Source organism: Ornithorhynchus anatinus, chromosome 1, assembly GCF_004115215.2.
Source record: "Ornithorhynchus anatinus isolate Pmale09 chromosome 1, mOrnAna1.pri.v4, whole genome shotgun sequence".
Lineage (NCBI taxonomy): Eukaryota > Metazoa > Chordata > Mammalia > Monotremata > Ornithorhynchidae > Ornithorhynchus > Ornithorhynchus anatinus.
The window spans coordinates 74,269,929-74,291,680 of record NC_041728.1 but is presented as its reverse complement, the minus strand read 5'-3'; the positions used below and the strand labels follow the sequence as shown (position 1 = coordinate 74,291,680).

At 48.5% G+C, this 21,752-nt stretch overlaps 1 protein-coding gene across 1 annotated transcript in view; it reads left to right on the top strand.

Annotated features, from left to right (window-relative positions):
* The first annotated feature begins 4,348 nt into the window (after positions 1-4,348).
* Positions 4,349-21,752, top strand: part of LOC100073893 (dystonin) — a 416,997-nt gene continuing 399,593 nt past the window's right edge. Inside the window, exons 1-2 of the mRNA XM_029062300.2 lie at positions 4,349-4,666; positions 5,591-5,652. Coding sequence (XP_028918133.1) covers positions 4,486-4,666; positions 5,591-5,652 — 243 coding nt within the window. The 5' untranslated portion in view covers positions 4,349-4,485. The remainder of the gene's footprint in view (positions 4,667-5,590; positions 5,653-21,752) is intronic.

The window sequence follows — 21,752 nt, the reverse complement described above, 5'->3', positions numbered from 1 at the left end:
TTTACTTCATAAAATGGAGCATTCTGAAGATGCATTCGAAGACTTTGAAGAAACTGACCAAACCACTCCCTTCTCCCGCTACACCCCAGCTCACACTTTTACTGCTTTCAAGACAACAATATTATCATGCCCTACTCTCAGTTCTTGAACTGATCTCGTGTTCACACCCTCCCCCTGCCGTCACATCTGGCAGACCACTACCGTCCCCAACTTCAAAGCTCTTCTGAAATCCTATCTCCCCTGGATGGCCTTCCCAAATAGTATCTAGTCTCCCCAACTTTATGTCCCCCCTACTGCCTCTTACACTACTTCCCGGCCGCCTAAACATTAGGGTACTCCCTCTCCCCTGGTCTCCATAACATTTATGCACATATCTTTATATTATATTGCTTCTTCCTATCTGGAATTTATTTTAGCGTCTTCTCTCACACTAAATTGTACACTTTTTGAGGGCAATTATCATGCTACTACATTTCAGGCACTATCCCAAAATCTTACTACAGCACTCTGCACACTGTAGGCTCTCAACTGATGCTTTTTATTTGAGTGAAAAATTGACTAAAGTTTTTGAAAACCACTCCTCCTTATTTCAGTAATATATGATTATCCTAAACTAATATCCCTGAACATTCACTGAGTTTATAATCGATGGCATTTTAAGCACCTACAGTGTGCAGAGCACTGTACTAAACACTTGGGAGAGTAAAGTAAAACCGAGTAGGTAGATGCGTTCCTGCCCACAACGAGTTTATTATCTAGAGTTGCTTTAAGTCATGAGAGCAGCTTTCTATAATCACTTTTCCCCCAAATTGAACATAAAGTAATTTTTACTCATGACCTGATAGTCTCAAAACGTTTCCAAATCTATCAGTGGTATTTATGGAGTGCTTACTGTGTGCAGAACACTGTATTAAGTACTTGGGAGAGTACAATATAATGTTGCACATCAGATATCTAAAAGTCTAGTAAGGCTGTGGTAGCAGAACTAGGAACTGGAAAACTCCAGACTGTAAACTCGTCTCTAGACTGTAAGCTCGTTGTGAGCTGGGTATGTGTCTCTTTATTGTTACACTGTACTCTTCCAAGCGCTTAATACAGTGTTTTGCACCCAGTAAGCGCTCAATAAATACGACTGAATGAATGAAAGTCACCTCTGAGTGATCTTTCAGTAGAATAACACAATATTTACAAATGTGACCCAAACACAGAGAAACCTGAATTGCCCAACTCCTTGATTTAAGTTTTTGAGGCAATTGCACAAGGATGAGCTAAGAAGGCTTTAAGTGTAGCTGTAGCATGCTGCAGTTGACTGCAGAAAGCAATTTCTCTTTGCTGCAGTGCTTAGTATAACGGGTAGCCTCCGAGAGCTTGCCAAATACCTTTGAGGGATTAAAATGTCATCCTGTGGCAAATCACATCTTCAGGATGTTATGTTCACCTGGATTGTGCAACTACAGGGAGATTTTTTTGCATGACGTAGTGGATAGAGCACGGGTCTGGGAGTCAGAAGGTCATGGGTTCTAATCCCCGCTCTGCCACTTGCCTGCTGTGTGACCTAGGGCCAGTCACTTCATTTCGCTGAGCCTGTCACTTCACTTCGCTGGGCCTCAGTGACCTCATCCGTAAAATGGGGATTGAGACTGTGAGCCCCACGTGATACAGGGACTGTGTCTAACTCGATCTGCTTGCATCCACCCCAGCGCTTAGTACAGTGCCTGGCACATGGTTAAGCGCTTAACAAACAGTATAAGTATTTTTATTTTTTAAAAGCCAACGACCACAAAGTGCATTATACTTCACTTTACGTTGTAAGGAAATGTTGGGTCTGGTGCAGATACGTTGCTCGGGTATTCTCATTTGATCAAAGCTTGCCAAAAAGAAAAAAGAAAGAAAATAAAGAGGAACAAAACCAGAGGCCGAAGCAAAATAAACACCCAAATCAAAGTCCTTTTTTGTAAACTGATCCCATGTCAATCTCCAGTCCCCTTCAGATGCTCGTTCAGAGTGATGCTCCTCTCTGAGTTTGCGGGAGCGGTTTGTCATTCGAGGAGGCAAAAGAACCAGGGAAATCAGGTGCACTTAACTTCACCCTGCTGCATGAATTCTACCCCCCCCCCCCAATTGGCCCCAAAGTCTGGGGGGGGCGTTGCAGATTCCACCTGGAAGAAGTGGGACCCCAACCACCGGTTCGGGGAGTTGGGCTGAGCCTGGGGGCCGAGGCAGGGGCCTTCCCCAGGACCTCCTCCCCCTGCTTAACGGGATTCCCTCCTCTCACCTCCTTTTCTTCCTCCTCCCCTGCAATAGAGACCCAGCCCTCAAACAGCCTGTAAACTCTTGTGGACAGGGACCTTGTCTACCAACCCTCTTATAGCCTAATTCTAACCATGATTACGGTATTTGTTCAGAGCTTACTCTGCTCCGAGCACTGTTCCAAGCGCCGGGGTAGATACAAGGTCATCAAGTTGACCCACGTGGGGCTCACAGTCCTCACCCCCATTGTCCAGAAGAGGTAACCGAGGCCCAGAGAAGTGAAGTGGCTTGCCCCAGGTCACACAGCAGCCAAGTGGCAGAGTCGGGATTAGAACCCACGTCCTCCGACTCCCGAGACTGTGGTCTTGCCCCTAAGCCCGTTGTTGGGCAGAGATGGTCTCTCTTTGTTGCTGAATTGTACTTTCCAAGCGCTTAGTACAGTGCTCTGCATCCGGGAAGCGCTCGATAAATTCGATTGCATGAATAAGCTGCTCTGCCCGGCGCCCGGTAAGCGCTCCACAAATACGGCTGCTTGATCGATGGATAGACTTACTTTTCGCTCCCGCTTGCTTCTCGTTGCCCTTCGCGGGGCGGGGCTGCTTTGGGCACCCCAAGGAGGAGCGGTTGAGGGCACCCCATGGAGGGGAGGCTTTGGGCACCCTAAGGCGGGGCGGCTATGGGCACCCCAAAGAGGAGAGGCTGTGGGCATCCCAATGAGGGGCGGTTTTGGGCACCCCAAGCAGGGAAGGCTGTGGACGCCCCAAGGAGGAGCGGATGTGGGCATCCCAAGGAGGGGAGGCTGTGGGCACCCCAAGGAGGGGCGGCTGTAAACACCTACAGGAGGGGAGGCTGTGGGCATCCCAAGGAGATGAGGCTGTGGGCACCCTAAGGCGGGGCGGTTGTGGGCACCTCAAGGAGGGCCTTCTGTGGGCACTCCAAGGAGGGGCGGCTGTGGGCATCCCAAGGAGGGGCGGTTGTGGGTACCCCAAGGCGGGGCGGCTGCGGGCATCCCAAGAGGGGCGGCTGTGGATATCCCAAGGAGGGGCGGCTGTGAGCATCCCAAGGAGGGGCGGCTGTGGGCATCCCAAGGAGGGGCGGCTGTGGGCATCCCAAGGAGGGGCGGCTGTGGGCATCCCAAGGAGGGGCGGCCGCGGGGATCCCAAGGAGGGGCGGCCGTGGGCACCCCAAGGTGCTGCAGGGCCGACGTCCCGCCCCCTCCCCGGGGCCCGTCGCGGCCATCTTCGCTCCCCCCGCCCCCTCCGCTGCAGCCGCTGCAGCATCTGCAGCGGCAGCAGGGTCTGCCGCGGCAGCCTCGGCGGCGGCGGCGGCCCCGGGCCGTGATGTCATCATCCGGCCCAGCCCCCTCCCCCCGCACCCCGACAGCTGCGGGAGGCCGAAAACTTGGGGCTCCATCGTGGTGGGCGGCCCGTTTCCACGGGGGGCGGCGGGGCGAGGGTCGGGGGCGGTCTGCCGCCGGCGGCCCCGGGGCCATGCCTCCGGCCGCGCCAGGGAAACCGGGCTCCCCGGACGCCGGGCTCCCCAGCGCCGGGCCGCCCTGCCGGGGGGCGGGGGCGGGAGGGGCGGGCGGGGGCGGGGGCACACAAACCCCGGCCGCCGCCGCCGCCTCCTCCCGGACGGACGTCTGCTGACTCACCGATTGAGCGCCCCGCATCCCTCAATCACCGAGCGCGCACGGCCCGGACGGCCCGGCCGGGAGAGAGAGACAGAGACAGGGACAGAGATAGAGATAGAGACAGAGGGCGGGCGGCCGGGCGGCCGGGCGGGAAAGAGGGTGGGCGGCCTCCCTCCCGCAAGGACCGGCTTCCCTCCCCCAAGGACCGACCTCCCTCCACCCAGGACCGGCCTCCCTCCCGCAAGGACCGGCCTCCCTCCCGCAAGGACCGACCTCCCTCCACCCAGGACCGGCCTCCCTCCCGCAAGGACCGGCCTCCCTCCCCCAAGGACCGACCTCCCTCCACCCAGGACCGGCCTCCCTCCCGCAAGGACCGGCCTCCCTCTCCCAAGGACCGGCCTCCCTCCCGCAAGGACCGGCCTCCCCCTGCACCGGCGGCGGGGCAATGCCGCCGCCGCCGTCGCTCCCGCCCGGCCGGGCCTGAGCGGGTCTCTGTGTGTGCCTGCCTCGGCGGGAGCGAGACGGAGCCGTCCCCCAGCCCGGCTTAGCTCCGCACCCCCCGCCTGCTGCCCCTTCCCACGCCCTCCCCTCCCCCTTTGACCATGATCGCCGCCGCTTTCCTCGTTCTGCTGAGACCCTACAGCATCCAATGCGCCCTCTTCCTCTTGCTGCTCCTGCTGGGGACCATCGCCACCATCCTCTTTTTTTGCTGCTGGCACCGCAAGCTCCAGAAGGGGAGGCACCCCATGAAATCGGTCTTTTCGGGGCGCTCGCGGAGCCGAGGTAAGAGACCCCCGGGGCGGGGAGGGGGAAGAGGAGCCGGTGGCCTCCCCGCCCTGCCCACCCTCCGCTCCGAGGTGACCCCGGCGGCCGATGGAGTTCTCTCCCTTCCCCGCCTTAGGACGGCCCTGGGCTGGGCAGAGGACCCCCCGATCCTCGGCACTTGGGCTAGGCTGGAGGGAGGGGGACTGGCCCCATCGCCCCTTCCAAGCGCTTAGTACGGCGCTCTGCACAGAGTAAGCGCTCCGCGAATTCACATTTGAGCCCGGTCCGGGACTGCGGCAGGCTCGTCCCCACCCGGCTTTCTCGGGATCTTTAACGCGGGGGCTGGAAGTCAGGGTGGGGAATGTCCCTGGGCTTTCCCCACGACCTCCCTCCACTCCACCCACCCATCACCAACCACCATTCATTCAATAGTATTTATTGAGCGCTTACTATGTGCAGAGCACTGTACTAAGAGCTTGGCACCAAACACCACCACCAGCAGAACTTGGCCTGAGCCCCCCGACCACCGCCCCCAGCACCAACCACCACCAGCAGAACTTGGTTTGAGTTCCCCAACTACCATCCCCAGCACCAACCGCCATCACCACCAGTAGCAGAACTTGGTCTGAGTTCCCCAACTACCATCCCCAGCGCCAACCACCACCACCACCAGCAGCAGAACTTGGTCTGAGTTCCCCAACCACCACCACCACCAGCACCAACCACCACCACCACCAGCAGCAACCAAGCACCACCACAGCACCACCACCAAACACCACCACCAGCACGAACCACCACCAGCAGCAAAACTTGGCCGGAGCCCGAGTCCCCTGCGGGAGGCCCCGCAGCTCCCTCCGTGTCGCCCAAATTCACGAGAAACTCGGCCCCTTGGCGAGTACGAACCCAATGCAGACCCCCTTGTCTTTCTGCTTCCTTCCCCAGATGCCGTCATGCGATCCCACCACTTTCGCTCCGAGGTAATTTATTTAGCGCGCACTCTCAAGGTCAGAAGAAGTTCTTTCCCCCAGTACCGCTATTAATTCCTGTCTTGGTGATGAAATCCGTGGGGCACGGTAGTCGTTGGAAGGACCCTTCCAGCGGCTCCGGTGGGTCACTGCTCACCCTCCTCGACCAACCTCGGTGCAGATTGCGTCCCAGGGAAGCCACGCTAGGCCCAGCGTGGCTGGTCGGTTTAGTTTTTGGGCCGTGCCATCGATCCGGCCGACCCTTGCTGCCAAATAATGATAATAATAGTAATGTTGGTATTTGTTAAGCGCTTACTATGTGCAGAGCACTGTTCTGAGCGCTGGAGTAGATACAGGGTAATCAGGTTGTCCCACGAGGCTCACAGTCTTAATCCTTATTTTACAGATGAGGTAACTGAGGGACAGAGAAGTTAAGTGACTCACAGTCACACAGCTGACAAGGGGCGGAGGAGGGATTCGAACCCATGACCTCTGACTCCCAAGCCCGGGCTCTTTCCACTGAGCCACGATGGGGCACTCCCAGGTTGAAAAAGAGGAGGGGGGGCTTGGAAAAGGCATCAGGCTTGAGATGTTGATTTCATCTGCCCTTCTCTTTCAGCTCTGACAAATTTCATTCCCAGTTCTCTCTCCACAGCGACTCAGTGGTAATGCTTCCAGAGTGGTGGTGGTAGTGGTGACGGGAGCTGAGGGGTGTGGGGGACAGGCCACGTTTTCATGCTTGACAAGCTGGTCTCTCGACGTTTGGACCAGCCCTCCTTGAAGAAAGTGATCTCCGTGACAGTTGAGAGGTGTTTTTTTCTCTCCGTTAGAGAACTTATTCTTTAACTCTCACAAGACAAGCGGTTCCACATTAAGAGTACCATCCAAACTCACCCACTGGGCCTCTTTCCCACCCTCCTCCATCCCGTCCGTAGGATGGTAGCCTGACCATTTTCTCCGTTATCTTTTATTACATCATCGGTCCTGCCTTCGATCAACTGGTATTTGATCGAGGCGTGCTAGGATGGGTCGTGCTGATGGCTCGACTGATAATGCTGTGGTATTTGTTAAGCGCTTCCTATGTGTCAGACGCTATTCTAAATGCCGGGCGCTTTTCTAAACTGAGACGGGACTGTAACAGATCCAATCCAAAGAAGTGGCATTCTTTTTTCTTAAGTCAATCAGTCATAGTTATTGTGCCCTTACTGTGTGCAGAGCAATGGACTAAACACTTGGGAGAGTACAGTACAACAGGGCTGGTAGACGCGTTCCCCGCCCCTGAGTGAAAGGATGCAGTTTTACTCATAATAAACACCATGCGATGCAGTTTTACTCATAATAAACACCATGCTTTCTTATAATTATTCCTGTCCACGTTGGCATTTTTCCTGACCTATAAACCGATGCATGTTTTCCATGTGAGCTCGTCGTGGGCGGGGATTGTCTCTATTTGTTGCTGTACTGTACTTTCCAAGCGCTTAGTACAGTGAAGCAGTGTGGCCAGTGGAAGGAGCCTAGTCTTGGGAGTCAGGGGTCATGGGTTCTAAGCCCGACTCCGCCACTTGTCACCCGTGTGACTATGGGCAAGTCACTTAACTTCTCTGTCTCAGTTACCTCATCTGGAAATTGGGGATTAAGACTGTGAGCCCCACGTGGGACAACCTGATTAACTTGTATCCCCTCCCCAGTGCTTAGAAAAGTGCTTGGCACATAGTAAGCGCTTAACGAATACTATCATTATTATTATTATAATTGCTCTGCACACAGGAAGCACTCAATAAATATGATTGAACGAATGAATGAATGAATGAATGAATGAATGAATTCATCATACTCGTGAATGGAAATTCAGTTTTCTGAACTCTGAATGCTATACATGGGTTCTAATCCCGACTCTGCCACTCGTAAACTGTGTGGCCTTGGTAAAGTCACTTTACTTCTCAGGGCCTCCATTACCTCGTCTGTAAAATGGGGATTGAGACTGGGAGCCCCACGTGGGACAGGGACTTTGTCCAAACCACTTTGCTTGTATCCACCTAGCGCTTAGTACAGTGCCTGGCACATAGTGCTTAACAAATACCCTTATTATTATTATTATTTTTCTAGAACTTTTTGCTTGAAATTTGTAATTGTATTAAATTGTAACCACACTCTGGGGGTGTAGCATTTGAAATACTGATCCTGTAACTTCACTGGAAAGTGATTACTCTGTATTCAGTTTAAAGGTCTTGGTATTTTGGCCAATCAGATATTATGAAGTTTTAACTTTGGAAAAAAGTATGAAAATAAATGTTTATTTTAGAAAACTTTCAAGGCCAATATTAAACATCTGAATGACAATGTATTGTAAATATCCATACACAGATATCTGCCTGTTATTAAACAGAACCTTCTATATTTTTTAAAAACAGCCAAAATGTATGCGATTATCTCTTTAGGACAATCAATTAGAGCTGACGAAAAGCAGATACAATCACACTGGGTGACATTAGGGCTTTGAAGAGTTTTTTTATCCTAAAAATAAATTCCTAGTAGAGTAGGATTTTTTCCTGATCCTGAGAGTGATAATTTATACTTGTTATCAGTTTCTTATTCTAAAAACATACCTACCGCTAATGGGTTCTTGTAAAGTGCTGTGAGGTAAACTGAGTTCATGCTTTAGGTTAAAACAATTTAGGCAGTTTGTGACTGTAAACTCACTGTGGGTGGGGAATGTATCTACTAACTCTGTTGTATTGTACCCTTCCAAGTGCTTAGTACAGTGCTCTGCACATAGTAAGTGCTCAATAAATACCATTGATTGATGTCAAGTTTATGGGTTAAAAGCAAGTCACGTAACTTCTCTGAGCCTCAGTTATCTCATCTGCAAAATGGGGGATTGAGATTGTGAGCCCGATGTGGGACAGGGACTGTGTCCAACCTGTTTAATTTGTATCTACCCCAGGGCTTAGTACAGTGCCTGGCACCTAGTAAGTGTTTAACAAATCAATCCCATTAAAAAATATGAATGTTTTATACACAGTTTAGGGCTGCCTTGGAGCATAATTTTCAGAGACCCTGGTTCATGTTCCAAATGACCGCTCATTATATAGTTTGAAAAAATCCCTAAGAGAATTGTACTTGTCAGAATCATGCAGTGGTTAGTAACCTAGTCCTGTAACTCAGCCAAGAGGAACTCAATTTCTGGAAGACGGAAATGATGCAGGTCCACTGGTGCTGCGGTAAAGGGAAGTCTGCAGAGGGTCTGCCTTTGCTCAGTTTCAACATTTCTTTTTCTTCCCAAAGTCTAAGGAGATCCCTAGGTAAGGGTATATGATTAGAGCACCCATATTGCTAAGGTAATTAATCAATCAATCAATCGTAATTATTGAGCACTATGTGCAGAGCCCTATACTAAGCGCTTGGGAGAGTACAATACAACAGAATTAGCAGACACCTTCCCTGTCCATAACCAGCTCACAGTCTACTGCCCGGCATAGTGGATAGAGTACGGGCCTAGGAGTCAGGAGGTCGTGTGTTCTAATCCCAGTACCACCACTTGACTGCTGTGTGACCTTGGGCAAGTCATTTCACTTCTCTGGACCTCAGTTACCTCATTTGTAAAATGGGGTTTGAGATGGGGAGGCCCATCTAGGACAGGGGCTCTGTCCAACCCGATTTGCTTGTATCCACCCCAGCGTTTAGTACAGTACCTGTCACACAGTAAATGCTTAACAAATATGACTAATATTATTATTAGAGGGGAGATGGATATTAATATGAATAAATAAGTAATTTATAATATTTAAACATAGGTACAGAAGTGCTGTGGGGTTAGGAGTGGGATTTGTTTGAAGTGCATAAATGACTCAAAAGTGAGCCAGAGAAAAGAGGGCTTAATCAGGGAAGGCCTCCTCGAGGAGGTGTGACCTTATCAATGCTTGGAACGTGGAGGGAGTTGTGGTCCGGAATATATGAAGAGGGAGGGTAGTTCCAGGCTAGGGGAAGGGTGTGGGAAAGGGGTCGGTGGCGAGATAGATGAGATCAGGCTAGAGTGAGGAAGCTGGTGCTAGAGGAGCAGAGTGTGTGGGCTGGGCTGCAGTAGGAGAAAATTAATGAGGTGAGGTAGGATGGGGCAATCTGATTGAGTGCTTTAAAGCCAAGGGTAAGGCGTTTCAGTTTGAAGCGGAGGTGGATGGGCAGCCTTCGGAGGTTCTTGAGGAGTAAGGAGTCGTGAACTGATCGTTGATGTTGATAAATGATTTGTGCAGCAGAGCGCGGTATGGATTGGAGTGGGGAGAGAAAGGAGACCGGAAGGTTAGTGAGGAGGCAGATTCAGGAGTCAATGCATAGTGGATAGAGCATGGGCTGAGAGAAGGTTATGGGCTCTAATCCCGCCTCCACCACTTGCCTGCTGTGTGTTCTTGGGCAAGTCACTTCACTTCGCTGGGTTTTCGTTACCTCATCTGTAAAATGGGAAGCGAGACTGTGAGCCCCACGTGGTAGACTGTGAGCCTGTTGTTGGGTAGGGATTGTCTCTATTTGTTGCTGAATTGTATTTTTCAAATGCCTGGTACAGTGCTCTGCACACAATAAGCGCTTAATAAATACGATTGAATGAATTAATAATAATAATAATGATGGCATTGGTTAAATGCTTACTATGTGCAAAGCACTGTTCTAAGCACTGGGGAAGATACAAGATGATCTGGTTGTCCCATGTGGGACTCACAGTCTTAATCCCCATTTTACAGATGAGGTAACTGAGGCACAGAGAAGTGAAGTGAGTTGCCCAAAGTCGCACAGCTGATAAGTAGCAGAGCCGGGATTAGAACCCATGACCTCTGACTCCCAAGCCTGTGCCCTTTCCACTGAGCCACAGTGCTTCTCATAATGATGGTATTTGTTAAGGGCTTACTATGTGCCAAAGACTTTTCTAAATTCTGGGATAGACACAAGGTAATCAAGTTGTCCCACGTGGGGCTCACAATCTTAATCCCCATTTTACAGATGAAGTAAATGAAGCACAGAGAAATTAAGCGACTTGCCCAAAGTCATACAGCTGACAAGTGGCGGAACGGAATTAGAACCCAAATCCTCTGGCTCTGAAGTCTGTACTCTGTCCACTAAGACACACTGAATCACTGTGAGCTCGTCGTGGGCAGGGAATGTCATTGTTTATCGTTGTAGTGTACTTTCCCAAAAGCTTAATACAGTGCTCTGCACACAGTAAGGGTTTAGTAAATACAATTGAATGAATGATGAATGAATCAGCATGGTAACAGTTTGGTTGGAGAGGAAAGGACAGATTTAAGCAAAGTTGTGGAGGTAGACGGACAGGATTTGATGACAAATTAAATATGTGGCTAAACTAAGAGAGATGAGTCGAAGACAACGACAAGGTTACGGACTTGCAAGGGAGGGAAGATAGTAGTGTTGTCTACAGTGGCGGGAAAGACACGAGAAGGACAGGGCTTGGGTGGAAAGATAAGCAGTTCAGTTTTAATTTGAGGTGTCGGCGGGTCGCCCGAGTAGATTCGGCTTGAAACCAGGAGAAAATGCGAGATTGCAGGGAAGGAGAGAGGTCAGGGCTGGAGATGTAGATTTGGGAACCTACTGCATAGCGGTGGTAATTGAAGCCACAGGAGCGATTGAGTTCTTCAAGGGAGTGGGTATAGAGGGACAACAGGCCTGAGCCTGGAGGGACCCAGACCTGAGCCTTGAGGGACCCCCTGTCAGATGATGAGAGGCAGAGGAGGCAGCAAAAGAGACTGAGAAGGAGCAGTCAGAGAGACAGGAGGTGAACCAAGAGAGAAGAGCGCCCGTGAATAATTCTGGTATTTCATTCATTCAGTAGTATTTATTGAGCGCTTACTATGTGCAGAGCACTGTACCAAGCGCTTGGAATGTACAAATTGGTAACAGATAGAGACAGTCCCTGCCCTTTGACGGGCTTACAGTATTTAAGTGCTTACTGAGCACTGGGGAGGATACAAGCAAATTGGGTTGTGGAGTGGAGGCCGTCAGATTTGGAGAGAAGTGGGTTGTTTCTGTGGAGCAAAGGGGGAAAAACCAGATTAGAGGGGATCTAGAAGAGAACTGGAAGAGAAGAAGTGGAGTCAGTGGGGGTAGAGAACTCTCAAGAAGTTTGGAGGGAAATGGTAGGAGAGGGATGGGGTGATAATTGGAGGAAGACTCGGAGTCAAGGGAGGGTTTTTGTTTTTTTTTAGGATGGGGGTTAAATAAGCATGTTTGAAAGCAGTGGGGAAGAAGCCATTCGAAGGTAAACAGTTGAAGATAGCAGGCAAGGAGAGGGTGGGGGACAGGAAGTTTGAGAAGGGAGTTAAATCTCGGGAACAACTGGTGGGGGCAGAGGGTATGGGAGTGAATTAGGAAAAAGAAGTATTGTTGTCACGCAGTGGAGAGGGCCTGATTGAAGCACATGAGAACGAATTTAAGGTGGACATGGTCAGAGAGATATCTGGATTGTGTCCAGCAAAGCTCTGCAGTTTGGGCACAGGAGTGGAGGAAGCTCTCTATGGAGCTGATTCAGGGTTGCAGGTTAGTGGTAGTAGACCGGCAGAGGAACTGGAGAGCAAGGAAGTTCAGTTGCCCTTCAGGAGAAGGTAATTTGGGTATGGAGACCAAATGAAGTAGGATGGTCATAGAACACTGGAGGGGGTCTAGGGAAGCTGCAAGGCCTAGTGGATAGAGTCCGAAGGACCTGGGTTCTATTGCCATCTTCACCACTTGTCTGCCGAATAACCTTGGGCAAGTCTCTTAATTTCTCTGTGCCTCAGTTACCTCATCTGTAAAATGGGGATTAAGATTGGGAGCCCTATGTTGGGACAGGGAGCTGTATCCCACCCAAGTACCTTGTATCTACCCTGGCACGTAGTAGGCGCTTCGTAAATACCGTCATTATTATTAACAATATATGTATTTATTAGTTATTAGTTATTTTATTATTGTTCATAATAATTATAGCATTCTCTGTGGGGGTAAAGGTCAGATTTGTGGGGGGTGGGCGTATGAGAAAGAGAGCAGGTGAGGAGGTTGTGGTCAAATAGAGGAATTTCAGAATTAGTGAGGGTATAGATTGAAGTTACTGGAGATTGTAATATCAACTGTGTGCTCAAGTTGTGAGTGTGTGAAGTGGGGTGGAGCAGGAGGTCACTGGAGTAAAGAAATGAGAAGTGGAAAGTGGAAGGGTTGTTGGGGACATCCAAATTCATTCATTCATTCAGTCGCATTTATTGAGCGCTTATTGTGTGCAAATCACTCTAATAAGCGATTGGGAGAGTACAGTATATCAACAGACACATTCCTGCCCACAACCACCTCACAGTATTGAAGTCCTCAAGGATCAATGTGGGGATTGAAAATGGTGAGAAGGCAGGTAAGAAAGGGATGGTTAAGTGGATAGAGCACAGGCCTGGGAGTCAGAAGGAACTGGATTCTAATCCTGACTCCACTACATGTCTGCTGTGTGACCTTGGGCAAGTCATTTCTCTTCCTCTGTGTCTCAGTTTCCTCATCTGTAAAATGGGGATGAGTGAGCCCTATATGAGTAAGGGACTGTGTCCACCCTGTTTAGCTTGCAATTTACTCTGCGCTTAGAACAGTGCTTGGCATATAAGTGCTTAACAAGTACCATAATCATTTATTGCTGTTGTTAGGTGGGGTGGTGTGAAAACGGCATTAGGGGGTGAGAAGGAAGCCAATACCTCCTTGGGAGAAGTGAGAGAAGATGAGACCCCGCCCTCTAGAGAGAACAGCGGGGGAGACCTTGTCATCTGGGGAGAGCCAGGTTTCAGCGATGGCGATGAGGAGGGGTGACTGAGTTAGGAACAGGGATGAAGGGGAGCTTCCCCATGATGGAGTGGGGACTCCACAGGCCGCACTTGGTTGAGGTGTGGGGAGGGTGCGTGGGGTGGGAGCAATGCGAGGGGTAGGAAGGGGTTGAATAGGGGTGAGCTGGCAGGGGCCAGTGTGAGGGGCGGGGGATGAGCAACGTTAGGACAGGATGCCAGGTATGGGGAGGGGGAAAAGGATGGGGGCGCCTCAAGGGGTGGGGAGGGGTTGAATGGGAGGGCACTCCTTAGGGGAGGGCCCGGCTTCAGGGGAGAGGGATGAGGAGAGGTGCTGAGTGTGGGGGACAGGGGAAGGGAGATTAGAGAGAGAGGACTGAAGGCATATAGTGGGGCTAGGGCTTTAGTATGGTGTAGTGGATAGAGCACAGCCTGGGAGACAGAAGGTCATGGGTTCATTCATTCATTCCAACGTACTTATTGAGCACTTGCTGTGTGCAGGACACTGTACTAAACGCTTGGAAAGTACAATTCGGCAGCAGAGACAATCCCTACCCAACAACGGGCGAACAGTCTAGAAGGGGGGAGACAGCAAAACAAAACAAGTAGACAGGCATCAATAGCATCAATATAAATAAATAGAATTATAAATATATACACATCTTTAATAAACAGAATAATATACATATATACAAGTGCTATAGGGCGGGAGGAGGGATAGAGCAGAGGGAGGGAGTATGGGCGATGGGGAGGAGAGGAGGAGCAGAGGAAAAGGAAGGCTCTGTCTAGGAAGGCCTCCTGGAGGGGGTGAGCTCTCAGTAGGGCTTTGAAGAGGGGAAGAGAGCTAGTTTGGCGGATGTGAGGAGGGAGGGCATTCCAAGTCAGTGGTAGGATGTGGGCCAGGGGTCGACGGTGGAACAGGAGAGAACGAGGCACAGGGAGGAGGCTAGCGGCAGAGGAGCGGAGTGTGCGGGGTGGGCTGTAAATGGAGAGAAGGGAGGTAAGGTAGGAGGAGGCAAGGTGATGGAGAGCTTCGAAGCCAATAGTGAGGAGTTTTTGTTTTATGTGAAGCTTGATAGGCAACCACTGGAGATTTTTGAGGAGGGGGGTGACACGCCCAGAGCATTTCTGTAAAAAGATAATCCGAGCAGCAGAATGAAGTCTAGACTGAAGTGGGGGAGGGACAGGAGGTTGGGAGATGACAAAGGATGCTGATGCAGTAATCCGGTCCTCACTCCACCACTTGTCTGCTGTGTGACCTTGGGCAAGTTACTTAACTTCTCTTTGCTTCCATTACCTCATCTGTAAAATGGGATTCGAGACTGTGAGCCCCATGTGGGACAGGGACTGTGTCCAACCCGATTTGCTTTTATCCATTCCAGCGCTTAGTACCCGCTCTTGACCCCACTTCCCCCTCCAGTTATCACCCTATCTCCCTACTACCCTTCCTTTCCAAAATCCTAGAACGAGTCGTCTACAATCGCTGCTTAGAATTCCTTAACTCCCATTCTCTCCTGGACCCCCTCCAATCTGGCTTCCATCCCCTCCACTCTACCGAGATTGCTCTCTCTAAGGTCACCCATGACCTCCTTCTTGCCAAATCCAATGGCTCCTACTCCATTCTGATCCTCCTTGACCTCTCTGCTGCCTTTGACACTGTCGACCATCCCCTCCTCCTCCATACCTTATCTCACCTTGGCTTCACGGACTCTGTCCTCTCCTGGTTCTCCTCTTACCTCTCTGGCCGGTCATTCTCGGTCTCCTTCGCTGGAGCCTCCTCCCCCTCCCATCCTTTAACTGTTGGAGTTCCTCAAGGGTCAGTTCTTGGCCCTCTTCTGTTCTCCATTTACACTCACTCCCTCGGTGAACTCATTCGCTCTCACGGCTTTGACTACCATCTCTACACAGATGACACGCAGATCTACATCTCCGCCCCTGTCCTCTCCCCCTCCCTCCAGGCTCGCATCTCCTCCTGCCTCCGGGACGTCTCCACCTGGGTGTCGGCCCGCCACCTAAAACTCAACATGAGCGAGACTGAGCTCCTCATCTTCCCTTCCAAGCCCGGTCCTCTCTCAGACTTCCCTATCACTGTGGATGGCACGACCATCCTTCTCGTCTCTCAGGCCCGCAATCTCGGTGTCATCCTTGACTCGTCTCTCTCGTTCACCCCACACATCCTATCCGTTACCGAGACCTGCCGGTTTCACCTCTACAATATCGCCAAAATCCGCCCTTTCCTCTCCACCCAAACGGCTACCTTACTGCCTTCTCTCTGACCTCCCTTCCTCCTCTCTGACCTCCCTTCCTCCTCTCTCACCCCGCTCCGGTCTATTCTTCACTCCGCTGCCCGGCTCATCTTCCTGCAGAAATGATCTGGGCATGTCACTCCCCTTCTTAAACAACTCCAGTGGTTGCCTATCAACCTCCGCTCCAAACAAAAACTCCTCACTCTAGGCTTCAAGGCTCTCCATCACCTTGCCCCTTCCTACCTCTCCTCCCTTCTCTCTTTCTACCGCCCACCCCGCACGCTCCGCTCCTCTGCCGCCCACCTCCTCACCGTCCCTCGGTCTCGCCCATCCCGCCGTCGACCCCTGGGCCACGTCCTCCCGCGGTCCCGGAACGCCCTCCCTCCTCACCTCCGCCAAACTGATTCTCTTTCCCTCTTCAAAACCCTACTTAAAACTCACCTCCTCCAAGAGGCCTTCCCAGACTGAGCTCCTCTTCTCCCTCTACTCCCTCTACCGCCCCCCTTCACCTCTCTGCAGCTAAACCCTCCCATTTCCCCCCATTTCCCTCTGCTCCTCCCCCTCTCCCTTCCCCTCCCCTCAGCACTGTACTCGTCTGCTCAACTGTATATATTTTCATTACCCTATTTATTTTGTTAATGAAATGTACATCGCCTTGATTCTATTTAGTTGCCATTGTTTTTACGAGATGTTCTTCCCCTCGACTCTATTTATTGCCATTGTTCTTGTCTGTCTGTCTCCCCCGGCTAGAGTGTAAGCCCGTCAAACGGCAGGGACTGTCTCTATCTGCTGCCGACTTGTTCATTCCAAGCGCTTAGTACAGTGCTCTGCACATAGTAAGCGCTCAATAAATACTATTGAATGAATGAATGAATACTGTGTCTGGCACATGGTAAGAGCTTAACAAATACTATTATTGTTATAAGGAGAAAGAAAGTTCTGAGCTGTAGCACCTGATCTGTAGACTCAGTAGGCTGTGGCAAGTTCCTTTAGGAGGGCGCGTACTCAGCAATTCCCATCTGGGCGGAATCCACAAGTTCTGAGGTGCGATTAGCAAGTCTTTGTGGAGTGATTGGGTGAGTGCTATCAAGTCCTTAGTTCTTGATAGGTTACTGTTGACACATTGTTATTAGAGAAGGGTAAGTACTAACTTCATACAGTTATTCAAATAAGTTTATTTAATAATAATAATAATGTTGGTATTTGTTAAGCGCTTACTATGTGCCGAGCACTGTTCTAAGCGCTGGGGTAGACATAGGGGAATCAGGTTGTCCCACATGGGGCTCACAGTCTTAATCCCCATTTTACAGATGAGGGAACTGAGGCACAGAGAAGTTAAGTGACTTGCCCACAGTCACACAGCCGACAAGTGGCAGAGCTGGGATTCGAACTCATGAGCCCTGACTCCAAAGTCCGTGCTCTTTCCACTGAGCTACGCTGCTTCTCCTTCCTCTAAAATATATCAGTGATATGTCCAATCACATATTTCAGTTTTTCTAGGGAATACCAAAAGACTCTCCTCTTATTCATCATAACACTATTTCTTTCAGAGCTTTTAGAAGCAGAGATAATCTGGATTTCTCTAAAATGCAAGATTTGGGCAGCACTGGGTTAAAAAACGTACTGTTGAAAAGCAAAGGTTTCAATTTCCTGGCAGTTCACCACCAAACTACTCTGTGAGTTAGATGATCCTTTTTCCTTACTCTAAGTAATATAACCTTGGACAAGCCACATAAACACGTTTACAGTAGTCAAATGAGACGGCAGGTATGGAATATCTTGCCTCATTTTGAAGAGGAGTTGTAAGGTCGTTATGGAATGTGTCTGCTAGTTCTGCTGTATCATTCTCTCCCAAGCCCCTACTACACTGCTCTACACATAAATACGATTGACTGATTGAAAAGGGCTGCCGAGATGGGATGGAAACAACCCCAGGAGAGAAATAACAACTACTTTTAATAATAATAATTGAGGTATTTGTTAAGTGCTTACTATGTGTCAGGCACTGGTCTAAGCACTGGGGTGGTTACAAGCAAATCTGGTCAGTCACAGTCCCTGTCCCACATGAGGCTCATTCTCCATTTTACAGATGAGATAACTGAGGCACAGAGAAGTGAAGTGATGTACCCAAGGTCACACAGCAGGCAAGTGGCAGAGCAGGAATTAGAACCCATGACCTTCCTAATCCCAGGCCATACTCTATCCACTATGCCATGTACTCTTAAAATTACCGCCTCTTTTTGAAAATGAAGAACATTTCCTATCAAGCTTACCCTGCCCTCATTGGTCAAAAGATATTGTGAGATTTCCTGTCAAGGAATCCCCATTGCAAAGCTGTGTCACCTGGATCCAGACTGCCATGGAAAGCACCACAGCAGTAGAGTCTGCTGCTGCTCTCTTGGGTGAATTTGTAAATAACTAACAATCTCTTTTCCATTCAGTTTCCTTAACTGTAAAGGGGGATTCTTAAACATGCCAAAAGAGTAATGCATGTTAAACAACATAGCCTAAAAGCACTTGTATTTTTTTTTTGTTTCATCAAATTATCCTTATATGGTCACTAATCTGAATCCTTCCAACTTTAAGACTCAGTATCCAGCAGTCAATCTGAAGATATTTTTTGAGTGCTTATTCATTCAGTCGTATTTATTGAGCACTTGCTATTCCTTCCTTCATTCATTCAATCATATTTATTGAGCTCTTACTGTGTGCAGAGCACTGTACTAAACACTTGGAAAGTACAACTCAGCAACAAATTGAGACAGTTCCTCCCCACAAGGGGCTCACAGTCTAGAAGAGGGGAGACAGGCATCAAAACAAGTAAAAAGGCATCAATAGCATCAACATAAATAAATTGAATAATAGATATATGCACATCATTAATAAAATAGAATTATGTATGCAGAGCACAGTACTAAGTGCTTGGGAGAATACAGTACAATGGAGTACTAAGTGCTTGGGAGAGTACAGTACAATGGAGTTAGCAGGCATGTTCTGTGCCTGCAACGAACTCTACAGTAGTCCATAAAAGAAGGACTCCTGGCATTTCACTGTTGACTGCCAAAGCCTGGTCTGTTAACAAAGGGCATTTGTTTTTTTCTGTCTGTCTCCCCCGATTAGACTGTAAGCCCATCAATGGGCAGGGACTGTCTCTATCTGTTGCCAATTTGTACATTCCAAGCGCTTAGTACAGTGCTCTGCATATAGTAAGTGCTCAATAAATACTACTGAATGAATGAATTGTTTTGGGGGTGAAGGTTGATTCCCCAGACTCTCTAGGTAGAACCAGAAGAGGGGCCATTTTAAAACGTGTATGAAAATTTCAGAAAGACTTGCATTCCCTTAAGTGGCTGCCTAGAGTTGGTGACTATGAAATTCAGTTGTCAAATTGTGAGATCATTTTCTCCAGAGTCCTTAAGGAGGCTATGGCAATATATTGATTAGTGAGTGAAGGTATGCTAAAAATAATTTGCAAGCAGACCCTGGCAAATTGTCAGATCACATATTCCAGAACTCTTAAGGACGTTATGACAATAAATTGATGAATGAGTGAGGGTGCCTAAGGGATAGCAACTTGTGAAAAGTATTCTTTGATGGCAGCAATGGTTTCTGGGATTTTCTGTTTTCATGTTGACTGATTGATACCCTCTTGGCTCTTTCTTTAATGAGAGAGTTAACTGGTCCTGTTTAAGGGGACAGTGAGCAGGGAACGTGTTTTCCAACTTCATTGTATTATATGCTCTCAAATGCTTACCTACTGTGCTTTGCACGTAAGTGCTCGATAAGTTGCATTGATTGATTGATGGAGGACAGGAATAAAACTGTATAGCCATCCCTTTGTGAGCAATTGAAGGGGTTTTGGAACTTCTACGGCCAAAATTACTGCTAGAACAGAGATGTGAAACTATTTCCAACATTGGAGTGAGGTCACATGATCACAATGACCATAATTATGCTGAAAGTGCCTGCCACTCACTGTTCCAACTTAAAATTACTTTCAAGGGAGAGCGATGCCATGGCTCATTTAATTCAGCAGGTGCTGAAATAGCCATTTACTGAACTTTCCCGTTGATTGCCATTTTACCTTCCTGCCAAGAAAGCAACATTTCTGCAATCTTCAGATAATGAAGGAAAACAAAATTAAACAGATTTTTTTTGAATGGGCATTTCTCTCAGCTGAAGGATCAAATCGAGTCCTCAGAGAGAGTGGTACTCTTGCTTTTATTGAAGCCCCCAAACTGTTCTCTGTTATTATCCCGTACTGCTGTTGCCAATTTCTCAGAATTGTTTTTACCTAACCAGAAGAGGAAAGTTTGCAGAAAAACTAAAAGTCATAATTTTATGTTAAACTTACATGTGCTCATTTCACTAGTAATTGCCTATATAGTGGATCTGTGGCCTTGGGGATTGGTAGGAGTGTGATCTAGGCTAATGCATTGGTGTATGTATCTAAAAATTATATACTATAAATTATTTATGTTAATATCTCTCTACCCCTCTAGACTGTAAACTCATTCTTGTATTGCACTTGCCCAAGCATTTAGTACAGTGCTCTACACACAGTAAGCACTTAATAAATGATTGATGGTGATGGTTGATGATCATTCCCATGTGTTTGACTTGGAGTTGCCAGGCAGAGCTAACAGAAGATGAAATTTAACCTCTGCCCAGCTCAAACAACTTAGTGAGATAACATCTTCATTATTCAGGCCACTTCTGAGCCTGAGCTTTTCTGATTGGTCCAGATATAGAGCCTGTAGTTTTCAGAGCTTTGAAGTATTTTTTGACCTCTGCCAATTTCTGACCTGATATTGCCAGTGGTAGTGGAAAGAAGGGAAGATGTGGGGTACAGGAGGAGGGGGTGTTTTCTGGTCTAAGATGGCCCTGTTTAGCAAATATCATGGGTCCCCCAAAATATTTCAAAGAAGCAGTGTGGTCTAGTGGATAGAGCATGGGCCTGGGAGTCAGAAGGAACTGGATTCTAATCCTGGCTCTGCCTCTTGTATGCTGTGTGACTTGGGACAAGTCACTTCACTTCTCTGTGCCTCTGTTACCTCAACTCTGAACTATAAATTAAGTCTGTGAGCCTCATGTGGGGCCATTACTCTGTCTGACCTGATTACCTCATATATACCCCAGCACTTAGAAAAGTGCCTGGCACATAATAATCACTTAACAGATACCACAATTATTATTAATTAATCCAGCAGATCTAAAAGATTGAGGGGGAGAAAGTGCAGTTAAACAAATCCTGGAGGAAGGGGTCAGTGTTCATGTCTGCCACTGCCAAATGACTGTTCAGACCTCTGCGATTCTGGTCTCAATATTCTCCCTAGGCTCCCGACCCGCCATTTGTGAAACCAGAATATATGTATTTTTTAAATTTTATTATTTGAGAAAGTGAATCATCTATCTAGGGTACGATCCAAAGTCTGATTTTGAGTGGTAATTACTCTATTTACTAAGTGCTTACCATTTGCCGAGCATTAGAGTAGACATGAGATTTTCAAATTGGATGCAATCCCTATCCCACATGGAGTGCATAATCTATTTTATGCCCATTTTGTACATGAGGAAACGGAGGCACAGAGATGTTAATTGACTTGCCCAAGGTCACAAAATAGGCTAGTGCAGAGTTGGGCAAGGCCCCAGAGGTTTCCTGATTCCTAGTCCCCTGCTCTTTCCAATAGGCTATACTGCCTTCATATATTGAACACTTTATTTTAGGATTCTCCATAAAAGGTAATTTATATCTCTAGTTTTTTTTTTTCCTTCTATATTAGACAGAGCTTTGGTTTCAAAACTGCAAACCATCTGCTTTCCTACATTCCTATAATTGAATGGTTGTTTCTCTTAGTGATTCAGGAAATCTGGCACATAAATGCTCATGCAAATAAGCACGTGCATCTCCACATTCATAGGATTCTCATCACTTCCTCACTCCAAAATAATCACTATTATTTAATGATCATAAACCCATTTCTTAATTTCATGGCAACAAGGCAGTGAAGCGGAATAAACAGGAAAGAAAAAAATGTTTTGTTAAAAAACCCTGACAAACCTTTCAATCTATTCACCCACAAAACCCAAAAAAATTCACCAT